We start from the raw sequence: 25,615 nt of genomic DNA, 5'->3' as shown, positions 1-25,615 counted from the left end.
ACTGCACAGGACTGAGGGTGGTTCTGAATCAAAAGGCTGCTTCTGATTCTTAGATTGGTTTTCAGATCCTTTAACTGTCTCATTTGACCAGGCTGCAGCTTGTTGGTTGATATTTCAGAAAGCTCGAATCAGTGGTGCTGGCATACTAGCATAGAGCTTAGCCAATCCCTTTAACTCTGTATCCTGAAATGCAGAAGAAAATTCATCGTTTTCTCCATGAGAGATGGCACATTTCAGGACAGAACAAAAAAGTCCATTCCTAACAGTCCTCAATTCAGCTGTTTTATCCACAAAGTGTGGAGAAAAGTTATAAAAATAATTTTGGTCAGTAGTTCTTGACAGAGTCTCTGTTAGTGTTTCTATACAAAATAGACTCAAGAGGAAAGACCTTTGTGCACTTAGAATACATTTTCTGATAATGATTTGATTTTGAGGCATTTTTCTAAAACAAATTTATGAAAATGAGAAAAACCTCGCGTACGAGTCTTTCGTGTGGGAAGACCTGTGCATAGGAGCTACACAGGTCGTCCCACACCTTGTCACTGGGTTTGTGCACCATCTTCTGCGTGACTTTGATGGAGCCTCTGCTCTCTGTTTTCCAGGCAGAACCCAGATGTGCAGCTGCAGTTACAACAGAGACCACCTCACCACCACAGCCCAACTTCTTCCTTGACATCCCTGGGATCTTTGACTTTGCTTCAGTCTCCACCACCATCCAGGCTGTCCCCTTCCCAGCATCAGCAAGCTCTGACTCCAAGCCAGGGAGATCCTGGCATCCTGCCACGGACCCAGCAGCCATTCTTGTCAAACCAAGTCCATCAGGGAGATTTGTACCGACTATGCCAGCCCTTCCTAGGCCCACAGCAGCAGCAAGGCGATTCCTATTCAGTTATGTCCCGGGCTCAGCAGATACCTTCCCCATATCAGCAGATGCAAGTCGATCCTTTTGCCATAGTTTCCAGGGCCCAGCAGATGGTGGAAATCCTGTCAGAAGAGAACCGGTCTCTACGACAGGAGCTGGATGGGTGTTATGAGAAAGTAGCCCGGCTGCAGAAGGTGGGTGTTTCTGGATATCAGGCACTCTCCTGTGTCTAGTATCATCCATAATTGAATCATCTAATCTGCAACTGTTACATTCCTTGCTTAAGGGATTGATTACCTACTTTAGAGTCTTTTATATGCAGATTGATTAGTCTGTATCTTGTCCCTTTGGGCAGCAGCTTAACTTTGTCAGAAGATAGAATCAAAGCCTTCAGTTTTATTCTAACAGCTTATTGACCATGCTCAAAAGAGCATCCGTATCAGCTGTCTTGAAGAGGCTGACTGTTTGGCTTGCTTGGTTAAATAAAAGCTAGTGTTCTTATGTCCAGAATAGCAGCAGGCTTCATTTTCCCAGCAGTCTAAAAGACCTTAGAGGCTGCAGGAAGGGCCTGTTTGGACTGACATGAGACCATAGTCACTCAGGGAGACAATGAGACTTTGCTTCAAAACTGGTTGGCAGGATGGTGTGCAAGACAAGTGCTGCTGCTATGGCTACATTAAAGACATTTGGACTGCAGGACTGAAACTAACACTTCTTTTGTAACTCCCTCAATACCACACTACTTCCATGAAAACTTAGTATCTTCTTTAGGATCAAGCTATTTGCCACCTTTTGGCTTTATGAAACAAGTAAAGTAAATGATGCTAAAATGTTTTTTAAAAAAAAAAGAAAATCCCAGTGAGAGCCATCATTAATGCATATGTGTAGAGGTATTTTCATTGCAGCCTCATAGAAATAACTTCTTGATGACCAATGGTTTAAAGCTGTGCAGCAGGTCAGCTTTGCTTTTGCCTTGCAGCCATGAAAAGGCTGATGCTACTTCCAGTTTAGGACTTCGTGGGCCTTGCTGTCCTCTTTGCACTGAGCAGTCTCCAAGGCTATAAAATTATGTGGCTGCTTAAAATACTTGTTTGAGTTTAGGTGACCAGTGTGGCTTTCCACGCTCATTATTCCCTACGTTACCTCTTTCCAGGGACATATGTTCATTTTGTTATACTTTTTTTTGGAAGGTTCCTGGCCAGGAAATACTTTAGAGAAATGTTTGACAGCTTCCTGATAATGAAAGAAGGATAAAAATGCACTTCCCTCCACCCCCCTGTTGATCACTTGCTGTAGACAGTGCTGATGGGGTTTGTTGTTATGTGGATCCATACTTCCATAGCAATACAAAACCATGCCTGGTAAGGAGAGTTAGAAGTGAATCTCCTTCTGCTCTGGGTGATCAGAGAAGCTTTACACTGAAGGCTAGAAGGAACGATAAAACATATTTTACTGCAAATGTTTCTCTCCTCCCATTTAGTAAATTGAATATGTAAAAGCACAGCTAAGTTGTTGAAGTGTAAACATAGAACATCAGGAAGTTTTATTGTGAATTTTGGACCATAACTATTACAGATCTACAGAGTTCATCAGTAATGCAAGATCTGTCGCTAGCATTTTTTTAGCATAGTTTTGTCTGCCTTTCTTGTTTTATTTTACTTACTCAATTTGATATCGTATTGGCTATTTATATAAATGCTTTTTGCCCAGATTAACAGTAGTGCCAAACTGCCCCAGTCTTAGAAAAAAATAGATGACATTTGCACTTCTTCAATTTGCTGTATCTGTGCTCTGATCATATTGGGAAAACAGAGCTAGAGTCTGGAAGGAGAGTCTGGATCTTCATTTCAGCCATTGGTATTCTTTATACAGAACGATCCATCATAAACCTGAGACTCAGTCGTTTTACGTAATGTATAGGTGTAGGTTTCTTTCAGTAAAGAAAACTTGAGAGAAAGTAATCTCCTTTCCGAGTCTGAATGAAAAGAACTGTTAGTGATAAAAGAGTAAGTGCTTGTTTTCACTTCCACTGCAGCTGGAAACAGAAATTCAGCAAGTTTCAGAGGCGTACAAAAACCTGGAGAAGTCATCCTCTAAGCGGGATGCCCTGGAAAAGGCCATGAGAAACAAGCTGGAAGGAGAAATTCGTAGGCTTCATGATTTCAACAGGGATCTAAGAGGTGAATGAAGTAAAACTTCTGTTCTTCAATGTTGGTTTGTTTTTTTTATTGTTGTACTTACTTGGCAGGACAGTGTTTTGCTGCAGAATTCAGTTGACACAACTGGAATATGACAGGATACTCAAGTATGTTCAGTAGTCTGAGATTTTAAGTGCTTGCTGGGAGTATGGAAGACAGGTTTAGGAGAGTGCTGTAGTCTCTCATTTCCAGCCTGTTTCTCATTGAGAAGAAACATGTGATAAGCCAAATACCATAAAACAGATGCAAGCCTGGAATTCTTGTTGTCTTATATCCTAGACACAATTTGTACAATTTGTTCAGTTTATACAAGTGGAAAGACGTTTTGCTGACTGCCTAATCCCCCACCAGGCATGTTCACTTTATTTCCTCCTGTCCAGTGACCCTTTTGCACTGACGTACAAACTGCAGACTGTCTGTTCTTCCTGAAGGTCTTGTCATTCCTTATCAATATAGGCATCTGGTTTTTTGGATCTCCCTTCCTTTTCCAGAGTGAGATGTTATTAGTGTCTGGTTCTTGCTAAGAGGCTGAGGCAGTACGAGGGCTGGCAGTGGAGAGTGATGTTGAATGGTATTTGACCTTAACATGGGTCAAAGTTTAAGCATTAGTTTGAAAGGCAAAAAACATCTGCAATTTGAGATGTTTAAAGGTGCACTATCAGTCTTTTAAACTGTAAGTTTAATTTTTTTATGAAAGCCTTCTGTTTGTTGTACATGTCATCTGCTCTCACTGCCCCTAGTCTCTTACTAAGACTATGTTCCCAGAAATTGTTTTGCGTCCAAGAAGTAAGGCCATACAGTGCCCAGAGCTATCGAGAAGGACAGTACGCAAAGGCCTGCATTAAATAATCTTATTCATAATAAAACACAGCATAAACATTTCATTCTTATTTTCATGGACTGATAGGAATTTCTAACAGCCTGCAGCAGCAGAACTGTTAAGCTGCCCTTAGGGTTTACACTTTTCCCTAAAGTCAGGTAATTGGACAACAGTGATTTAATGTTCTAACTACTAAGATTTAGTGGAGAATTGTAAGGGAATTTTTTAATTGTATGGTGAGATTTATTTGGGTGGGAAAAATAAGGTGTCTTAACATTTGTAAAAATTGAAAAAATAAACTTCTTATGTGTTATAATGGTTTAAAGTAATTTCTTTGGAACTTTATTTAACCTGCTTTGTCTCATTGAGAATATTTTCTGAATGACATAATTAGAAACATTTCAAAAGTGAGCATCAGCTTCTGATAGGCTTTTTACTTTTGGCTGTGTAGAATTAGGAGATCCGTTCCCTTAGCTTGCATTAGAAATGTCCTGAGCAGATTTGACTTAATGCTTGAAAGTTTTTAATTATTTAGTGTTCCTTTTGTTGAAAAATGTTGCAGAACGTATGGAGACAGCCAACAAGCAGCTTGCGGAGAAGGAATTTGAGGGGTCTGAAGACAATCGGAAAACCATCTCTCAACTCTTTGCACAAAGTGAGTTACGCAATCATGATGAGTCAGTAGAAATGCTCAGGTCATCCTGGGAAGGATAACAATGCAGCAGGTTAGTGTAGTTCAGATCTGTTGGGTTTCTACCAGGACAGAAATCAGGGCGGTGACAGTCCAAAACTGGCAGTGGAGAAAGGAGGAGGGATTTAAGAATTCCTTTTCTGTCAGTATGTGAAGTCCATCTGATGGCATTTAGTAGAGATTTTGGAGCAAATGTCGTTTGCAGTTAAACTGTAAAATTAGTGTTTACCCCATAATGTACAGGATAATTTGTCCACCTGTTTTGTCCCCTGAAAGCTTTGGAATTAAACCTTTCCAGGCTGGCAAGAGTCCTGGCATGAGTTAAGGCCAGTGGGACTGGAACCTGGTAGGCCTCCTATCTCTTTCCTCTTTAATTTGCCACTGCCCTATCCAGTTCAGCAAAAATAAAAGGGATGAACACTGCCTGCAGTATGCTGGGCTGGGTAAGGGAATTTCGTCCACAGCAGTGAATTTATCACAAGGCAAACCAAAATGACAGATGTGAAATGCTGCTTTTCCTTTGTACTGAAATGTCTTGAGGCCGACGGCGGCAAGCCAACTTTTCTCTCATCCGTAGTGTACTCCACCCTTCTGACAATGCTCACTTTTCTCCAGTTGTTGTATAAAAAGGTAATGCAATAAAATTGCAAATAGAGATTTTCTGTGGCGTAACACACACTGCTTCTACTCTGACAAATGCTGATATCCCTGTCTTGTGTTGTCTTTAGCTTGTTCCTTGTGGCTTACGTTGCAAGCAGAGGGCTGTCAGGGTGTGAATTCAAAACTCCTGGTAATAGTGGCAAGTCTGTGAGTTTAGTCTCACATTCAAACTGGTTGGGTGGGCTTTGAGGTTCATAGGTTCACCCAGAGAGGTGGGAAGGTCAAAGCTGTGAGGCCTTACATTCAATTTCTCCTTTTGGATGACCATGGAAACCATAGTACTACATTTCGTTGGTCCCAGCATTTCTAGGGGTGCTGTAGGCACTTGTCAAGTGAAGCAGTACTCATTTGGGGAAAAGTCTGGAACAAAACCTCCAAAAGCCTCGCTGCAAGCTCTTAGAGATTAACAAACAGACTGCTGGCACTGATTGATACCTGCTGGCATAATGCCACCCTGTCTCATCTCTGCCTATTTTCTGCAATACATTTTAGCATGCTGACACTGTCAGCAACTCATTTCCTGGGTGGAGGAGAAATACAGGGGTGGGAGAGATGGGAAAAAGAATAGGCAAGTGGTGACATTAGCCTTTGTCATTGTGTCTTATGTCACAGGCTAGCTCTGAGTTGCAGTCAGGGTTTGCTCTGTAGAGTTCTGGGTGCTGTTGGTGGACAGGTTTGTTTTGCAACCTGTGTGTGGGCTGCGTTGATTCCCTAGCAGAAGGGAATCTTTAGCTACTCTGTGTTGCTAAAGCTTTGCTCCTGGCTCTCTGCTGGCAGAAGAAAGGGAATAATTGTGGTCCTGTAAATATAGTTATGCACATGCTTGCACAAACGGGCCTGTGTACTCCGTATGCAGTCTGTCCTAACACCCAGGATGTAGTTCCTGTTTTTCAAGCCTTCCACTCCTTGTCCTCATTCCTTTGTCGTGGGATATTTGTTTCTGGAATGCAGTTTCTCTGGTGTCATCAGTGCTGGGTGTAGATCACTCCAGGGAGTATTCTGTGGTTATGTATCCAGCAAGTGTGTTAATGTTATCGTTGTAGCTGGTTGCCTTGAGCTGGGAATGACAACATATACAGAGGACATCAGCTCTGTGTTGTGGCTTTGCTTTACACCCCTGTGTGATAATTTCTCCAGTCCCCAATTATTTTATCCTATTTATTTTTTTTATTAAGCCAGTTGCCCTGTTCCTGAAACACACAACATAGCTGCTCCCACTAGGTCCCACTAGCTTCTTCTGGACAACAGCAGAAAAGGACCAGCTTCTGTTCTTGGGATGGCTTTAAACCATCAGTCATGAACTCTCAGTGATGGGCAAAAGGCTTTCTTGAACTGCAGGTCTGCTTTGAGCAGTGACAGAACAGATACATGTGCCTTAGTTCTGGCCCAGGGGATCGTTTTTAAGGGCAGTAGAGGAAGACTGAGGAGTTCTCATTGCTCACTTGTTTTCTGACTCCTCTGAGGGTACTGCCAGCAAAGTGGAACAACTGGGTGTTACTTTGAGAAGGAGGACAGCTGCCCCAGGCAGAACAGCCTTCCTGTTTGTGGGGTCAGTGTGAAAAAAGGAGCACAAGTTTTTCAGGCACAGAAGTCTGCCGTCTCCTCTTCCCAGCCTGGGATATTAAAATTACCCAGTTTGTTTTCCACCGCTGAAAGCTCAGAGGTAAAGAGGTGCCAAGTTTCACTAACCATCTGCATAATCAGAGCAAATTACCTAACTGTACTGAGTGATGCATGTTCTATTCCTTCTCGCTAGCATTGTGGCACATTGTTGCTTGAAGGTACCATGCTTGTTTTTCAGGGTTACAAGTCCTTCTCTTCCTTGAAAGCCATGTACTCTTTTTTTCCCCCCCCTTAGCACTAGATTTGCATTCTCTCTCTTGTGAGAAGTTCCAGTACAATCTTTCCTTCACCTCTGGAGTGAAAGACTCCTGAAAGCTGAGTAGAGACGAGTGTCAGCCATTGATAACTCTCACTTTGTTTTGATAGACAAGGAAACACAGCGGGAAAAAGAGAAACTGGAAATAGAACTGGCTGCTGCACGCTCCACCAACGAGGACCAACGAAGACACATCGAGATCCGAGACCAGGCCTTGAACAATGCTCAGGCCAAGGTGGTGAAACTGGAGGAGGAGGTAAGGATGCTGGGAGCAAAAAATTAAGGTAGCTTGGGTTCCAGTAAAAGTGACTGTGGGAATGAGTTTGTCTTCTGCAAATTATAAGGAAATCTGCTTGCTTCAAAGCTATTTATTTCGGCTTAGCTTTCTGTTGGTTAGCTAAACCACTGAACTGGGCACAGATAAGCCACAAATCTGTATTTCCTTGGAAGTGCTTTCGTCTAAGCAGCCATGTTTCAGTTTCTTTCTGTTTCAACTGATAAAAGTGGTCTGGAACTGAAATCCCAGCCCTGGCAACTTCCTGAACTTGGCAGAAATTCAGATCTGGATGGACTTCTAACTAATATCAAATGAATGCAGCTTGTCCCCTTGCCAGGTGTTCCACTTACACCAGGGTATCATGGTGCACAGTGCAGATCACTGTATGTGCCCAGCATTCGTAACAAGCTGCGCGTGACCTTGGTTGTTTCCTCTCCCTTTCCTCCCCTCCAAGAGGGGATAATGCATTTGAGCTGCTTAGCTGGGCAGCTTTCACAGCAATTTCTTTTGTAGCTTTGTCCCTGCCACTCACACATGGCTCTGACCTCACTGCCCTTCTGCGTCATAGTGTCCGTCCTCTTTCCTCCTGCCTACTCCTTTCCTCTCAGAGGCTCCATTTCCCACTCCCAGCCTCTGCTTCCTTTACTCCTACTCTTCCTCCATAGAGAGCCTCTGAAGGAAATCTCATGACCAAGCACACTTCCTCCGCTGCAGATTTGTTCTCTCCTCCTTCAATTCTGCCATCTTCCTGCCTACTAGCACTCACCATCACCCTCAGTTGAGCACTGTGCCTATATCCACCTTAATTTTTGCGCCTTGCGGTACCTTTCTTTTAATCTCTTCAGCTTTGTGGAAGCCCTTCCTCAATCTGTCCCCTCCTGGATCTGCTCCGCTCATTCAGGATGTTGTTGCAGGGTTACCTGCCATCATACCTTATTAGCCTTTCTCCCCAGTGCTCCACCTTGCTTTCCTTTCTCCACCACATCACATTCAGGCAGTTCCTCTTTGCTTTCCAGGGCCCTCATGGTTTACCCAAGCCTGTTTCTCTTCTCCCCTTGTTGCTGAGAGGATGTCTTCTACCTTCATCCTTCTCAATTTCCAACCACCCCTTCCTCCCCACCCCAAACAAGTACTTCAGTGCTTTCTCCCAGACTCCTCACCTTCACTGCAAACACTGGCAAGGCTGCTTTGAAGCATCCCATGCTGTGATGCTCACGGTATGGTTGGCAGAGACCAGGCCACAGTTCATGCTAACCCAGAGACTGTCTACTTGGCCTGCGCTACATGTTTGTTTCCGCCTGTTGTCTCCAGTCCCAGACTCAGGCTGTCAGCTTTGAGAGCAGGGGGCTTTCATCTGTATGGCACTTAGCATTGCTAGGCTGGGGTCCGTCACTGGGGAACCAGGTTCTGTGCAATACAAATTATAATAATAAAAAAAGAAGACCAGAGTCAGAGGAATGCTTAAATATCACTGGCCACATTCAGCCTTGCTCACTGTTGGCAAGTCCATGGATTTCACTAAAATTGCAGCATCTCCTGGCAAGGCTGCCTTGCACCTTTGTTGCTCAGGGGGACAGGGAGCATTAGGTTATAGGGTAATTTAAAAATGACATGATTCTCTTTGGCTCTAAAACTATTCTGTCATTTGGTCCTGCAATGTATTGGAGCTCTTTGGCTTTCATTCAGATTTCAGCACTTTATTACACTAAAAGTCTGATGTGTGACCAACTTTACGTACCCAGGACATCCTTGTGGCTTCCCTGGAACTATTCACATGCTTGGAGTCAACATGTATAGAGGTGCTGTGATCAGCTAGCACACACAGCGCTTGGCTAGGTCGAACCTCTGTGTAGGCACTAATATTGGCTCCCTTACAGTAAAGTTGAAGCCTTTAGGGGTAATAATAATTGTATGTTTTCTTTTCAAAAGACTTCTCTCGTTTTACTAGATGAATTGGGTTCAGTGCTGTCGCAAAGTATTTCTGCCTGTGTAGAATAGTAAAAAAGGTACGTAACTTTGGGCTAGATTGCATGATAGCTTTAAAAACACACATATGCTGATATAGAGTGAAATGCCCTGGTCTCGATTGCATGACGGCTTCTGGTCATTCGCATCCAACCTTTGCTCGAATCCCAGGGTGCGCAGGAAGTGCCACCCTTCCTGTTTTAGATAAATATGGAAGCGTCTCAGTGAGGGAGCAGGAATTAACTCTGCTTTTTCCTAGAGGTGAGGGGGAATAAGGGGAGACAGAAGGGGTAAAGAGTCACTTTTGCAGGTTTCCCAAATCACTTTTTAATGAAATACTTAGGATTATAAAGCATTTGTTGCCTCATTAGCATTAAATTGTGGGAACTTCTCAAATCCCTGAGCTGTTTGTTTGGTAACTTTCCGAAAGACAGCCAAGCAAGCTGTTCAGTGCTCAGGGCACCATTTAGAAGGGACTGTAAATGTCAGCCTGAGTTAGTGACATTCAGTGACCAAGATATATGAACAATTTGTCAATTATTTATTTTATTCCTGCCATCTTAGTCTGAGTTATTAGTCCCTGTAATTGTCAGGAATTTCCAAACTAGTCCTGCAGAAGAGGGTGGAGTTTTTTATGCTAAGGTTTGGCAGCCACTCTGGCTCAGGGCCTGAGGGGGGTGTGCATATTTCAGTCGTTGCATCCTGTAATGTAAGTTTTCAGCTTTCCCCCCCCCCGTTCTGTTTTGACTTCCTATTAAGTAGAGTTACCCTGCCTTATATTCACCAGATCCTTTATGAAATGAATATATCTGTTCTAATGAGAGCTATAAGGCATATGTCACTATAGCTGAATTTAAATTTTGCATTGGAATTGGAACTTCCAGAGTCTTTTAAAATCCGTTGCCTGAATTGCCAATTTGGGCAAACCCACCCATCTGTAAAATGTAGATACTTGTCTACTCCTATGGAGATTTGAGAGCTTTTATTTATATTGCATTTTAGCATCCAAGTTAGAGGGAAGGAAGAGAGAAAGGGATGCTAAATGTGATGGAGAAAGGAATGATCTTGGAGATACCGAAGTATAGTGTGAAGCAGTTGGAAGCAAAAGTAGACATTCACAGAATACTTTCCCTGGTCTGTTAGCAGGGGTGAAATGACTCTTCAAATTGAGGACACACTTCAAATTTAGGACAAGCTGCCATTGAAGTTTTACATAGTGTGGAGTTTATTTCTGCAAAGTGCTAAAAAGGATGAGTGATCATGGGTATTTAAAACAAACTTAAATATGTCTATAAGCAGACTTGCTAAGTATGCGTATGTTTTATATGTAATATTTAAACTTTACTACTTCTCTGCATAAAGGTATGCAGTAATTAATGCCTATTTTCACTTCTCCATCTTCATTCTTCCCTTTAGTAGATGGTCCACAGTTATGCATGTCAGCAGCCTATTAAAATTGTTTCTAGTGAAGTATTAGTCTGTTTTTCAAACGTCAGATTATTTTCATTACATGCAATAAATTTGAGATAAATTGAATACATTTGCGGTAAAATCCATGTTGGCTTAAAAACATACATCACAGTCAGAAATTGTTAGTGATAATATTTGCAGCTAAAGCAATGAAGAATTCTCATTTTGGAGCACGGATTGCCATGATGGTCTCAATTTTGATGTAAACATTTGAATGGCTGCAGTGTGCAGCAGATGGGTAGCTGGTAGATGGTCACAGACAGCCTGTGTTTGTGAGCTTTTAAAATAGTCACATTATCATGATTTAACCAACATCTGCTAGCATACACCTTGAGAGCCTTCAGCAAACAGAGCAGATGGTTAAACTTTGCTTTGCTCTGGGCCAAAGACAGAATTGCTGGGTTTACAGAAAGGACCATCCTGACCAGCCTGAGGCTCTGGGTAAGGGCTGGCTTACTGTGAGTCCTTACCAGGCTTGTAATATTGCAGGAGGGAGTTTGATGCAGAATACTTTATCTAACCACAACTGCTGGATGTAGAGGGTACAATTGCTACTGGTTTTACACTTTTTTTTTTTTTTTTTTTTAAAAAAAAAAGAAGTTTCCAGAACTTTTATTGAACTTGGTCGTTTCTGCTTACCCCAGTTAATTCATACCACGGAAGACCACACTTCAACTTAAAAAAAGTTTGTGGTTTTTTTATAGTAGTGTAACTTGTACTCCTTTGCTCCACCACTTTACAAGCCACTGTTTTAATGAGTGCCTTAAGGAGAGAGCTTTGAAAAGTAGTGACTACCACTAAGAAGATATAAATACCTACTCTTTGCCATCCTCATGCACACACCTTGCAATGGAAAGAGAAGCCAGACATCCTCTCTAATGGGTGCAAATCGGGGGCTGGGGAAAGGGAAGACGTTTGAATGAAATATCTTTTCTAAAAGTGGCTTCTATTTAGAAGCTATAAGATCTTTCAGCCATCAGAATTCAACATGAATTCAATATAAACCAGATATCAGAGCTAAGATATTATATTAATTTCCCACTCAGCTATTGTGGAGAGAAATAGTGCGCTATTTCTGATAACACTGAGGGTTCTGTCTGTGGGGAAATGTAGAAACGTTCATTTCCAAATGACATCTATTGTACTTTATATGCTGTGTCTGAGATACTTTCAGAACAGAGCTCTGGCTTGTAGGGAAGAGACCCAAAGGAGAGTTTGTGTGCTTGAAGGCTTGTCTGTTTTTTTCCAGTCACTTCTCTGGGTCTATAAAAAGATATTCCTAGTCTCCACAGCTTTGTCTCACTTAAATTCTTAGACTCTCAGAGCTACATAACCATTCCTTTCAGGACAGAGTTGCTTTTAAAGGGGACACTTTTTGGATGGCTTATCGTTCATGGATGGGTAGGGTGGAGAGGAGAGAAAACTCCCTCCTTTCCCTGTAACTAGTATGTGTGTGTGTGTCTTTAATGACCTGCATTCTTGTAACAATGCACAACTGGCTTTTTATTGCCATGTTGCTACCTCTCATATTCTGCCTGTTAGTAATTTTCCAGAGGTGGCTTTGAGAGTTATAACTTATTTTAACAGAAACAAACGGAGAGATGACATTATGACATTCCCATGCAACAAACACTATTCCCTAGCAAGAGGATAGTGTTACCAAATTGCTTCAGCATGAGTTCTTGCTGAGGCCAGTGGCGCTTTATTGGGCCTGAATTCAAACAAATAGAGGGTTCAAAGGCATCGTGGAGGAATATATTCCAACTGCAAGAGGGAGAGGTGGTTTAAACGTGCTTGCTGTCTTTTTTTTTTTTTTAACTACATTTCTGCCATAGCAGGCCAATTCTTGTGGGGAAACACATTTTCAGCTGCATCCAAATGGATTCAGCTTTAGGAAAAACCCAGAATGTAATGAAAACACCCTGAATATATTAAACAAAGGACTTTGAAGACATCAGAAATAGTGGGTGGGAGACAAGCAGATGCTGACAAGTGTTACCAATTTGCTGAAATAGGAGCTGTCCAAGATGAAGAGGGTAATGGCTGGGTTTGTCAAAATGCCTCGGAGGGTTTCTGAATCATTGCTAGCTATGCAGGAAGTCTTCTCTTCTTCCCCAGAAAAACTCTTTGCTGAGTAATGCATCTGGAAGCGATGAATCTCTTTACAAAAGAAGATCCTTCCTTCCCCCTCACCTGCTATGTCCAGGACTGTGTTTGTCCTGCAGAGGCAGCTCCAGTCCGGAGAATGTTACAGCCTCTACCTCCCTTGCTTCTAGCGACTTGACAGTGAAAATTCCTCATTCCTGTATGCCTCGGCTCCCTGCGCTGTGTCTATGAAACCTTCATGCCCTCTTCAGAGCCCTTCTTCTGCAAGGTCCTGGGATCCGTGAAAGAAATTGCATGGTTTGTTGAAGACTTTGCTGAGAAGCCTAAATCAAATGAAGGAACAGGATTTGTTTGGCATTTAGAATGTTAATCCCTTTTCTGCCGGGCAGTTGTAGTGATAATCAAACGTCCCTATTTCTGACAGGAACGCTTTCTCCTTGGCCATTGATTTTAGACCATGCAAATGCTCTCTGTAGCAGAGGAGCCTGCAGGTTGCCTGCTGCCAGGCATTACGTTGTCTTAGGAGGTCTTTTCTTCTGCGAAAAGATTCTGAGGACTAGTTTCAGTTTTCTAGGTTTAGTGAATTTGTTTAATAATTTCGTTCGTGTATGTTTAGAGTGGTTGATTAATTTTCCATTGCTGGAAGCCCTGCAGTTCAGGGATATTGGTGTGCAGACATTTTCAGGCAGTAAATCTTTCTGACTAACTTGGAAACAGATTGCTCTTGAGGTCAGCCAGACTCTTGTGAGCAATGAAGCCTCTGAATCCCAAGCATGTCCTGCTTCTCCCAGCTGGCTGTCAACTGCAGAGAGCAGTCTTGACAAGGGATAGAGGAAACAAAATGAAGACAGAAATACTTGATCGGGAGGCCAGGGAATCTTTCAGGGCTATTCCCTGCATCAATTCGCACTTTTGTGTGCTAGATTTCGGCAGAGTCCCAAGCCAGTCCTTGCCTTCTTTATTTTCATTGCCCTCAGTCCTTTTGCAGAATTTACGTAAACATCATAGTGGATGTGAACTGGAGAGTGACTGCTCTTGTTTAAAATGGTTTAATTAGTAAATCTTGTTGATAGAGTTAAAGCCTCACCTCCGATACCTGGTTAGGACATTTTCCAAAGCAGTCAGGGATTGACCTGGAGAAGGTACACACACGATTAAAGTTGTGCCATGTGCTGTAGAAAATGCTGGGAAGGGATACAGTCATGCTGAAGTGCTGTGCTGTGCTTCCAAACGTGCACTGAGGTTATTTGAGATCTTACCGTCTTAAAGAGGTGTTATAATAAAGATATTATTATGAGTAAAATGCTCTGCATTTTCAAAGCACCCTTCAAGGCAAAACAGTTACAATACATTATGTGAGCATGAGCTTGCTTCTTAGTTAAATGAAGTACCATCAAAAGGAAAATTACTATCTTGTCAAATCTATTTAAAATTATATACCGAAGGGAGTGACTGCATCCTTGTAAAGCTTCAGGAATGAACTCTTATCTAGAGCAAGTGTTCACTGCAAGGCCTGTTGCAGAGGAGAGAATTCCAGTGTCCATTGATGCCATCTCCCCCATGTTAGATGTTACTGTGGCCCTTGGCACTGAGCAGCCAGTTTTGGTTCTTTGCTGGAAGAGAGAGGGTGGGGAATCCATGGCAAATGACCAAGAACAAGCCTCAGCATGCTGCCTTTTTTTTCTTCCTCCCATCTCACTTATGTCTGCAGCACCCTGGCAATGCTCAGGAAACTCTGTTTCCAGTTCCTGTCTTAGGAAAACATGATCATACTCTCAGTTTATGGTAATGAAATCACTCTGTGCTTGGACGAATTATTCCTGATCTTCTTTACATTGAGAGGACAGATTGAGTCAGAAAGATTTAAAAACAAAATAATAAAAATTAGACTTCACTACTAGCACTCCTGGAGAATCCTGGTTCACAGAAAGGTAAATTGTTCCTCACAGATACCCACAGTAGCAGAGATGGCAGAGCTGGAAATGAATGACACTGCCAGAATATGCAGTGGGTTGACTGAGTGAATGAAATAAAACAATCTCATAGATAAAGGATAACTGTGTCAAAAGACACATTAGGAAAGCTGAGTTGTCTGGAGCACATACATGCCTTTAAAGCTTACCGAACATTTGCGTGCCAAAAACCTGAAAATTATTTGAGGGATTGCTGAATTAATTCTGGTTTTAAGCCACTAAAAAAAATACACACACAAACCCCAAATCTTCTAACATTCCTAATTATTCCTGATGCTGGAAGATGAAGTGTATTTTGTGAAGGGGAAAAAAAAAGTTGTCTTTATGAAAAGCCACTGAACAAGCCGTGCCTGTACTTTAGGTCTGCTGAATGAGTTAGGCATGTGCAGGCAGTGCTGGTAAGTTGGGCAAGAGCTTGTGTTGCAACGTTTCACCTGCAGGTTTGGCTGATGGGAGCGCTTTCAAAGTGAATGTTTCAGTGGAATTTCTGTGTCCTAATTCTTTTTTGGCTGGGCTCTTGCTATTCTTTGAATGCAGGCCAAAATGTTAATCCACACATACGTATACTCAGGTTTATTAATTATGGAACTAGTAAAATGTTGTTGGCAACTACTTTTGCAGGGAGATTTTTAGCTGCGTGTTAAAAAACTTTTCAGACATCTAAATGCTTTGTGGTAGGTAGTAAGAGACCAAATGTCCTTCCTTCCTTCCTTAATTTTTTATACAGAAGAGTGGGAGGGGAGAGCTGATTTTCAAGAGATTATTATTCAGCTTGATGCATGATATTTTGCTGCTAGCGAGTTTATTAGGTTGTTCCTTACTCTTGTCCAGGTCAGTAAGCTCATATGCAAAACCAAGATACTGGGTGCTCTCCATTTCTAGGTTCTGCTGCTGACTCATGGTTTATAATTTTTGGCTAGTTACATAACTACTATGAACTGCTGTTAATCTAAGTGTAAAACTAGTGCATTTATATACACTTTCTTGGAGTCTGAGAAGGCTTAAATCAGTGTTATTAAGCACTATGATCTGGAATAAAAAGATCTATTAAGTATAATATTTATTTATTTTCTGCAGAGCAGCAGTGGAATATTAAGTTGTATTAAAATGTTCTTGTCCCTCCCATTCCAAACAAGCTTGAAATCTTGAGCAATCAAGGAATAAAAATACCTTTCTACTGTACATGCACTGGTGGGAAGGCCTTTGGCTGAATTACTCACTATTTATTGTAACTTTTACTATAAAATACTTGTTTGGGGAAAATCCTCTAGGGCAGCAACATTCATGCTGTGAGATTAGATGCCTGCTGACTTTATGAAGAGAAGAAAAGGATACCATGTCTGGGATTCATAGGGTTTGGAGATTCTTCTCTCTCTGCTATTTGCATTGCAGTCTCTGGATTGCCTCAAGGAACAGGAGTGTGAAAAGGGAGAATTTTGAAGAAACACATGATAAGACCTTTTCAGAGGAAGGTGTGATGTAAGAACGGCTCATGTTGTTCAGATCAAAGCCCAGCAAGCCTAGTATCCTGTCTCTGCTGAAACTTACAGCAGATTCCTAGGGGACACTGTCAGAATGGGGCCAACAAACAGTGATACTTTCCCAGAATACTTTCCGCTTCCAAGAAGGACTTCCTGAGCCAAAAGTGGTGTCTTTTGTCTTTAATACCCCTCAGTGGACTTTTCTTCCATGAAGCTGTGGAGTAGCTCTTTGAACTCGCATAAGGGAGTCTGTGTTTTGCATTGTGGTGCTTCTCTAGACTTTGGCTCTGACTGTTGGGAAGAGTTGCCTTCTTCCTGCTATTTTTGTATTTCAGGGTTTTTGACAATCATAGCTAAAAAAGCAATGCCCCAGATTTGCCGCAGAAGGCCAGCTAATTGCGATTGTTAGTCTTTTCCTTAACAGAAAACAATGTCCATAGGTGTGCAGTATTCTATGTATTAGAACAGAGCTGGGCCTTGGGTGTGTTTTATTCTGGTTTTTTTATTCATATTTTGGTTTGGTTTTATTCTGCCTGAACTGTGGATTAACCTTGCTAAGACAGTTATTGGGGGTCTCAGCATGGTAGTTTTCATTGCTTATCGTGAGGCAGGATAGCAGCTTGGTTTGCAGGATGAACGATGGAGGAAGACAGAAGGGCAGGAGCAAGGAACAGAGCAGGACCTGTCAGGTCACACTGGGCCAAGATGGCTGAGATGAATGTCCAGACTGCTAGAATAAACCTGGCTGCAGCGTGGAGAGAGCTCAGGCCATGTCTAGTGTATGCTTTGATCCTATTCATTATTTTATTGTTATGGGATTGGAATGGGATCCTGCAAGTTTTGATTCAATTTCTGCTTAATCTCATAAAAACACTGCCAGCAATTTTCAATATTGCACTGAAAAGTGTTCCCAACTGTGGACCAGCTCTCAATGCTGTCTGTGCTACAGTTACCTTGCTAACATGTGTCAAGTCACTTAAACACTCTCTATTATGAACCCAGATGCCCTTTCTAGCCCATTGCTGCTCTCAATCATTTGCAACAGATAATTACCTCAGTTTCCCCATCATTACCATGGGGTCGCTGAGGACAAAAAGAACAAATATACCTAGCAGGAAAGCAGAGATGGGAAAGACCTGTAACGTCCTGAGCATCGAGTCCAGAGTAGGAGTCTGAGGCACGCTGACAGCAGTCATCTGGACATGTTCTTCCCGGCTGGCGTTTCTGTGCTCTGCAACGTGTACAAAGCCGGAAGTTCACTCACTTGTTCTCATTATTTAACTTATGTTGCATTTTCTTCCTCTGTTTCAGCTCAAAAAGAAGCAGGTCTACGTTGAGAAAGTGGAGAAGATGCAGCAGGCCTTGGTTCAGCTGCAGGCAGCGTGTGAGAAACGGGAACAGCTGGAACACAGGCTGCGGACCCGGCTGGAGAGAGAATTGGAATCTCTCCGGATGCAGCAGGTACCTGCTGTTTCCCTGTGCCATACTAGGTTTCTTGTAGGGTTGTACACTATACCCTACACCACACATAAAAGAAAGGCAGTGGTTTTTTCCATCTTGTAGAATTAGCAAATTTTTCTTTTGGTAGCTAGAGTCATGGGTTTGCTGGCTGTTGTATTGGTTTTACTTGATTTAATTCTTCCATTCCAACAGAAAATTTAGATAAGAAAGCAATAGGGGATCCGTCATGTGACAAGATTCAGACATAGCCATATAGCTAGATGATGTTTTATCTTTTAAGTAACCTGGTTATGTTTACTTTTATATTATTTTAAAAATACTGCTCACAGTTTGAGATTTTATATAAAATTCATTAACAACTGGCCTGAAAAGAGGCCCTTCAAAAAGCTTTTGCATTTAACAAAACAAAACAAAACCAAATCAGCAAAACCAATTCTATAAATGCAGTTGATGGAAACGGATGGGAGCTTCACATAGAGTATATTCTTACGATTGTAATGTGAGTCTTTTTCAGTGAAAAGAATGAATTGAGAAGTAGATTGTGCAGTAGTGTTATGAATTAGATGTGAAGTTTTAGTTTTATTTCAACCTATGTCAAACATAGGTGAACTGTCAGGTTTGTAAATTTTGCTGGAAATAGGATGCAGGCCTGTGTTCTAAATCACATTTATTTTCATGTTATGTTTATCCCCCAACTTCCACCTCTGCATAGGAACGGATATTTAAATGTTACTTGTATTTTTATATTGGTTTTAGTAGGAGTTACAGTAAGTTGATAAACTTTTCTGTGTTACCTTTGGAAGATGAGGTATTCTGAACCCCACAATTTTTGACATTGAGCTTGAGTCAACACAAAAAATATAGCTTTCTTGTCATGGTTAAGAATTCTGAGCTGAACATAAAATAGCTCGTCTGCCCCAATTTCTTTTCTTTTAAACTATTTTTTTTTAAGTCAAATATCCTGCCAATCCCAGACGAGACTTCCATATAAATCTATGCATTTTATCTGTTGAACTATTAGCTCAGCAAATCTCCACTCTTTCCTCTTTTGAAAGAGAACACTGCCTGTCTTCCAAATCTTGCTTTAGAACTGAATTACTTTTGATCGCCAGCTACTTAATCCACAGTGTACACTGATCATATTGATTTAATAACCAAATCCTTTAAAAATATTTTGGATGTTTTTTTTTTTTAAAGGTGTGATAACTCTTGTTTACTTGTTAGTGTTTTGCTGGAACAGTGTTGGAAGTAAGTCTGTGTTACTTTAGGCGTTGTGGATGGGCTGTAGACATCAGACCTGAATAGCGTGATCCAGCTCTCGGACGCGCATGTGGGGCTTTGCACATCGAAAAAGGCCTTAGGAGGAGTATTTTCCATCTCAGATATTTGCTTGTTAGTGTTGACCAGCTCTGGAATGGCACCAGGAAGCACTCTAGCATGAGTGCTGTGAGTTAAGCTGTCTTTCTTGGGAGCAGTGCTTGGTGTTCTGTGACTTTTGAGCTTCAACATTTGGAAAATAGAAGGATCCTTTCTTGCATTATATGAGCTTGTTTCCTGGTTTTGACAGAGTGAGGCTGAACTGCCCCTGCAGATGTTTTAGACTGAGCTCTAAAGGAGACCATGACCATCACCTAGTCTGCCCAACATGGCATAGGCCACTGCATTTCACTCTGAGAGGGTTCTTGCACCGACCCTGAGTCTTACAGATGCATCATGAGACTTCTTTTTTTTTTTTTTTTGCTTTTGGACATCAGCGTCAGGGTACTTCTCAGGCTGCCAATGTCTCGGAGTACAATGCCACGGCGCTTATGGAACTCCTGCGTGAGAAGGAAGAAAGGATTCTTGCTCTGGAAGCTGACATGACCAAGTGGGAACAGAAATACCTGGAGGAGAGTGTGATGAGACAGTTTGCTTTGGATGCAGCTGCAACTGTGGCTGCTCAGAGGTAAATGAGACTTTTCATAGTACAGGGATTATTTTCTTTTTCCAGTTGAATGTCATATTTCCCACCAAGGAATGTTGTCATACCACCCTCCCATGATACCTCGCCTTGTGGTCTGAACGGCTTCTCAGACTTCGGCATGCGACTGGAGCTTGGCTGCTTTTCCTGGGAGCTGTGCAATTGCCAACAATTAGAAACTTTTTTCCAGGGGAAGATTCCTCCACATGCAGGAGCCATTTTCCAGACTAGAATTGTTCTGAGCCATTCCTAGAAGCTGTTGATTCCAAAAGAGGTGTATGAGAAGGGTTTTGGTTTTTTATTTTTTTTAAATAGGAATCAATCCTCGCTGAAGTCATGTGAGATGGGGTAAGCTTGGTGATTCACATCATTCATCCTGAATGGCTCACTTGTTCTCCAGAATGTTTTTGCAAATTACTTTGTGGTATTGTCCTCAACATGGTTACTAACCAGAAACATCTACTAGGAAATTCTGCTCAAAACATTCTGCTGTATATGGAGAGCACTGCTTGTGGGGGTGGGAAGGGAAGGGTGTCTGAAATTTGGTAACAAGCTCACATTCCAAGATAACTGTACAGAAACACTTATTATGGCTGTAATAGGCCCAAGTGCTTCAGGTAGTTGGTAAACAAAAGCTGTTACTGGAGTGCAACTCTTTAGCGTTAGGTGTTGCTTACATGTAATTTCATTGCTCACTAGTTTCTGGTTCTTGGCGGCAGATTTTATTTTAGATTGTTTCATGAACCAGATTCAGATAGGGATGTTATCGCAACTGGCTTCCTAGCTCGTAAAATCATACTAGAATTACAGGGGTAAAGTTGCAGATCTGCTGTGTTAGCATTTAAAGACTTATCTTATCTTGCTCCAGAAGCAGGCTGTTATTTTAGGGTATTGATGCTTCTTGTGCAGCGTTTTCCACCTCCCCAGAGATTCTCTAAAGGCTCTTGCTACTGCTTGTCCTTAGAGGCCATGTTATATTTTCAGCATGTGCTGATAAGTAGGGGTCTGGTCTATTGTTTATCAGGGAATGAGAGGGGATGTGTTAGGCCTGTTCAGGTTTTATTAAATGAACAAGAGTGCCTTCCAGTCAGGAAAGAGCCAGCCTCTGTTTTTTCATTTCCTTCTAGCAGCTTCTCCCCTAAAAGAGAGTATTCCATTAGTGTCAATACTTCTGCAAGTTTATATGCAGCTGGCACCTATAGTATCTCCTTCAAAAATATAGGCCATGAGGGATTCCACTAATTTCAGTGGCAACCTCATCTACACTGTGCGCGAATTTCTTTCCCTTTTCTTTGATAGTGGAAAATAGCATTCCTTAGGAAGTTGAGGTTGCAGGATGGAATCGGGGTCAAGTTAGGTTTCTTTGATGAATGACCTTCTTATGCCCTTCCCATGGGTGCTTTGCTGTTTCTGATCTGAACTTTTGCAGAGTTAAGGTACGTTTACTAGACGGTTCTTAGACCTGTTGGGTCTGAGGGAACAGATTTCTTATTACAATGAGTTGGAGCTCTTGGTAACTCCAAATTTTTTGTGTGTTTGGTTTTTTCTAATTATGTTAATGCATAGCTATGACAGTAACACACTTTTAATGTTATGAGTCATGCAGTGATACAGAGCGTAGTGCAGTGACTGTTCTGGCTGAACAGCAACAAGTAGAATGAAGTACTCATTATGTTTTAGGTAGTGGACTGAACAACTATCACAGTGTTAACATCAGGCACTATGTGGAATCAGTCTAAAACTGTTTTCAGCCCACTCCAAGTTTTTTGGACCAAGCTGCTTAGGATTGCTTAAGAAACTCCCATGCCTAGTTCCCTTTGATACTCAGATTCCCTGTATGATACTGTTGGAAGGGGAAGGGAAAAAGTTTTACATCTGAAGCCAAGTTTGCACTGTTTCAATTGAAGAAAAGTACCCAGTGTTCTGTACCATCCTTCCCCCTTCCCATGTCCTTGGATTTGCCTCATCGATCAGTTTACGATAGTACAGTGAATCAGTTAAGATTATAGACTGGCCCAAGATGGACAGTAGATTGACTATTGTTGTAATGACTTGCGTATTTTTGTAATGCTTCCTTCGTTAGGACTGGGAGTTGGATTTTCGGAAGACACTGAGCCAGCCTAAACTCAAAAAAGTGGATGTTCTTGTTTGTTACTCTTGAGCAATAATTTTGTGCTGCTAGGAAGAAAGCAGCAAACTTAGCTGGTCCTTCATCTGCTCTACTGCTTGTTCTCAGGGACACAACAGTGATAAGCCACTCGCCTAACCCTAGCTATGACACCTCACTGGAAGCTCGCATTCAGAAGGAGGAGGAAGAGATCCTGCTTGCCAACAGGAGGTGTCTCGACATGGAGGGAAGGTAAAATGCAGTTTGGTCCCATCTGGCTTCTTTAGGACAGGGATTTTAAATTAATTGTCTGGGTAGATGCCTCAGAACCAGAAATTCTTGTGTCTTCACCAATAGCAATGATGTAGGATGCCAGACGCTCGTTTGGCCAAGGAAGTATCTACATAGCAATCCAAAACCTGTCTTGATACTGAGGGCTAATGCAGAAAACTCTTCTCCTAGATTTTTTGCATCTAGCTTGTTCCTGTTCTCTCTTCAGGGCACCTTCATCAGACCTCAGGCTCCAGCCACCTCTTAACAGTCTCACAGAACTGTTTTCCCTGGGGTTAGGTCCAGTGCAGACTCCCCAAAGTGTGTTAATCCTCTTCTTCCTGCCCATAACTCTCAGCTTTGTCTCAAAGCCCCTTCCATGGCTGTTTAGAGCAGCTTCCAGTAGCCAAAGGTGGGTGGGTATCTCAGTGCCATTCTCTCATGCATGTGTACAGGAAGTCTCACGCATGATCTGCTCTGGTGGGCCAGTGAGCAGCCGCTATGCAGGGCAATAAGCTCACTTGCACCCTCTCGCTGCCTCCCCAAATGCCTGAGGGAGTCCTAGTCACAGCCATGGGGGCACTGAGTCCTCAGTCCAATGAGGGAGGAGTACAAGTACATTGTTCTTCTTTGTACTTCTCAAAAAGGATTAAGACTCTGCATGCGCAGATCATTGAGAAGGATGCCATGATCAAAGTTCTGCAGCAGCGCTCCCGGAAGGAGCCTGGCAAGACAGACCAGCTCTCCTCAATGAGACCCGCCAAGTCGCTGATGTCGATATCGAACGCAGGCTCGGGCTTGCTGTCCCACTCGTCAACACTGAGCAGCACTCCCATTCTGGAGGAGAAGAGGGAGGACAAGAGCTGGAAAGGCAGCCTAGGTAATTTTTAAGTAACAGTAGCAATTCAGATACACGAATCACTGCTTAGAGGGGAGGCAGGAGCAGCAGAAGGAAGAAGGTGTGTTGGACAGACAGATCAGCTGGCCTAGCATGCAGTAAAGCTGACTGCAAGCAAGGTGGGACACATTTGGAACAACTGCTTGTTTTAATCACTTTTGGGAAATAGTGACTTCTGATACCCAGGCTCTGTCATTAAAGTATGCAAGCTTTTATTCCCAATTTGGTACCTGACTTAAGGGATATTTGAGAGATAGTTTTCAGAGTTCCCAAGCGCTGGCTTTCAGCTGGGTTGTTACAGCTGTCTGAAGGTGTAAAGTCTCCTTGACTAGGAGTAGAGATACTAATCAGGATTGCTATCCTGTAGTGTTGTGCCTGCACTAACATGACTCCTGACTGGAATGGCTCAACACTATTGTTCAGAGAGAATGAGTTGTAACAAAGCAAATCTTAAATGATTTTTTTTTTCCTGGGGGGAAGTTAGGCCCAAAGGCCCTCCCTATGAGACTAAAAGACCCTGAAATGTAAATGAGAATCTGTTGCAGCTGATTTCAGAGTGTGCAGATTTACCCTGCCATAGATGGGCCACTGCTTAGAGACAGGGAAGTAAGGTGTTAGTGCCCGCTTGCGTATCTTTGCATGCAGCAACATGAGGATACTGCTATTCTTCAGGTACTTCAGTACCCAGTGGTGAAAGGTGCTATAGAAAGGTGAATTAGTGCTGTCTGCTGAAGCACGGACCACTTTCCAGATCCTAGAGCAAGTGCTACAGAGGGGTGCAGAACTGATACCGGTTAGTTTTCTGGGGTTTTGAAATTTCCTTCCCTTTTTCCACAAAGGTGTTCTGCTGGGAACAGAATATCGCTCCGAATCCATTCCCTCCACCCCCTCTCCTGTCCTTCCTTCCACACCGTTGCTGTCAGCCCACTCGAAAACCGGCAGCAGAGACTGCAGCACCCAGACTGACCGGGGGAATGAACAAAGCAAAGCTGCACCTTCCACTGCAGCTCCCACACCAGGACGACTCCCCAGCACCAGCCTGGCCTACAGTGCAGACAAAACAGGTAACAAAGCTCAGCTGCTCTCCCAGAGGGGCCTCTGCCACCGACTTGCCATCGGTTCTGCTCTGTGGGGCAGGCCCTGCCATCCCTTTCTCCATTCAGGAAAACTGGGTTTAGTTTTTGTGAGGACAGATGGGTTTCAGAGGCAAGCTTGGCAATGTTCTGAGGGGTCTCAAAGGCTCTGAAGGAAAAAAAAGCCTTAAGAGTGGTAGCATAAGCATGGACACACTGGGTAGATAGCTATAGCGAGATTTAAGAATTGGAGCAGGTATATGCAAATCCCAGGATAGCCTCTGAGTCAGTTTCTACTCTGAAGTAAATTGCGAGTAGCATGCAGGGTTTAAACAGCGTATGCCAATGGACTGTAGAAACTGGCCATTGTATTGTAGTGGATATTCAAAGCAAAGTGGACTGAGATAAGGGGGAGGGAGAAGAAAGAAAGGTAACTATCGTGATAAAGCTGTCTCGTTATTGTACCATCCCAGTCTCAAGACTAACTTCAGCACTGGCACAAGCAGATCCAGTTGACAGTGACTGTCACAGAAGCTGAATTTGCTTCCCACAGAGCTCCGAGCTGGCACGAGCTGCTCATTTTCCAGCCCACTCTGCCAAATCAATGCAGATTACACAACCTTGCCTCTTCTACTTACAGACGCATTACAATTATGTTGTTCTTTATGGAAGAGTGGATTTGGCTGGTCTGCTGTGCATCTTGCCCATGCTATGGTATTTAATGGGTATCGAGGGAGACAGGGGAACAGGTTTTGTGGTGAAAGTCTACGCTGACTACATTGGTTTAAATGCAGTTGCTCCAGTTTTATATGCCATTGTATATCAGTGGGAGATACCCAAAGGCAATTTGATAAAATATCTTTATTTGTCTGGCTACGTACATGAAGAACTGAATTTTTAAAAATGAAATAAGGAGTTGTTAGCTTTTGGCCAATGATAGAAGATGACTTTTAAAATGTTAATGTCATTTTTCTAACATTGAAGTTACAGCTTTGATTATCTGTCTCTTGTTTTTCCTCATCATGTAGATGGGCCACTCTTCCACTCCAGCACTCTAGAAAGAAAAGCCCCTGTTCAGGCCATGGGGCAGGACCTCCCAGATGGAGAGATGGTAGAATACCTCATCTGAAAGGCTGTACCAGGATCTGAGCTGGGATACAGTAGCAAGAAATTTTTAAAAGACATTTTTATTGGGAAAAAATTGTAGTACCTGAGTAATAAAAGAACACTCAGCTGTTTGCTCTTGTATATTATGTCTCAAAAGTATGGACAGGTTAATTTATAATTTGTTCTAAATTATAAAAGCCCGGAACACTTGTTCTTTGAAAGTTTCCCCCTTTATTTTTTAAATACTGGATCTGGTAACACCTGGAGAAAAAACAAGAACTTAGGTGCACTACATCTGATACTTCGTTTCAGTATTTTTAAAGTCTCTTAAACAGAAGTACCTACTGTCACAGCTGT

General features: G+C 42.4%; 1 protein-coding gene across 1 annotated transcript in view; it reads left to right on the top strand.

The window, feature by feature from the left end:
• AMOT (angiomotin) overlaps positions 1–25,367 on the top strand; it is a 33,700-nt gene extending 8,333 nt beyond the window's left edge. Inside the window, exons 3-12 of the mRNA XM_009817465.2 lie at positions 603–1,056; positions 2,898–3,042; positions 4,443–4,535; positions 7,221–7,366; positions 17,694–17,843; positions 19,598–19,788; positions 22,040–22,162; positions 22,828–23,060; positions 23,918–24,142; positions 25,180–25,367. Coding sequence (XP_009815767.1) covers positions 603–1,056; positions 2,898–3,042; positions 4,443–4,535; positions 7,221–7,366; positions 17,694–17,843; positions 19,598–19,788; positions 22,040–22,162; positions 22,828–23,060; positions 23,918–24,142; positions 25,180–25,280 — 1,861 coding nt within the window. The 3' untranslated portion in view covers positions 25,281–25,367. The remainder of the gene's footprint in view (positions 1–602; positions 1,057–2,897; positions 3,043–4,442; positions 4,536–7,220; positions 7,367–17,693; positions 17,844–19,597; positions 19,789–22,039; positions 22,163–22,827; positions 23,061–23,917; positions 24,143–25,179) is intronic.
• The last annotated feature ends 248 nt before the right edge of the window (positions 25,368–25,615 follow it).

This window comes from Gavia stellata, chromosome 14, assembly GCF_030936135.1.
Source record: "Gavia stellata isolate bGavSte3 chromosome 14, bGavSte3.hap2, whole genome shotgun sequence".
NCBI lineage: Eukaryota > Metazoa > Chordata > Aves > Gaviiformes > Gaviidae > Gavia > Gavia stellata.
This window is presented reverse-complemented; position numbering and strand designations above follow the sequence as displayed.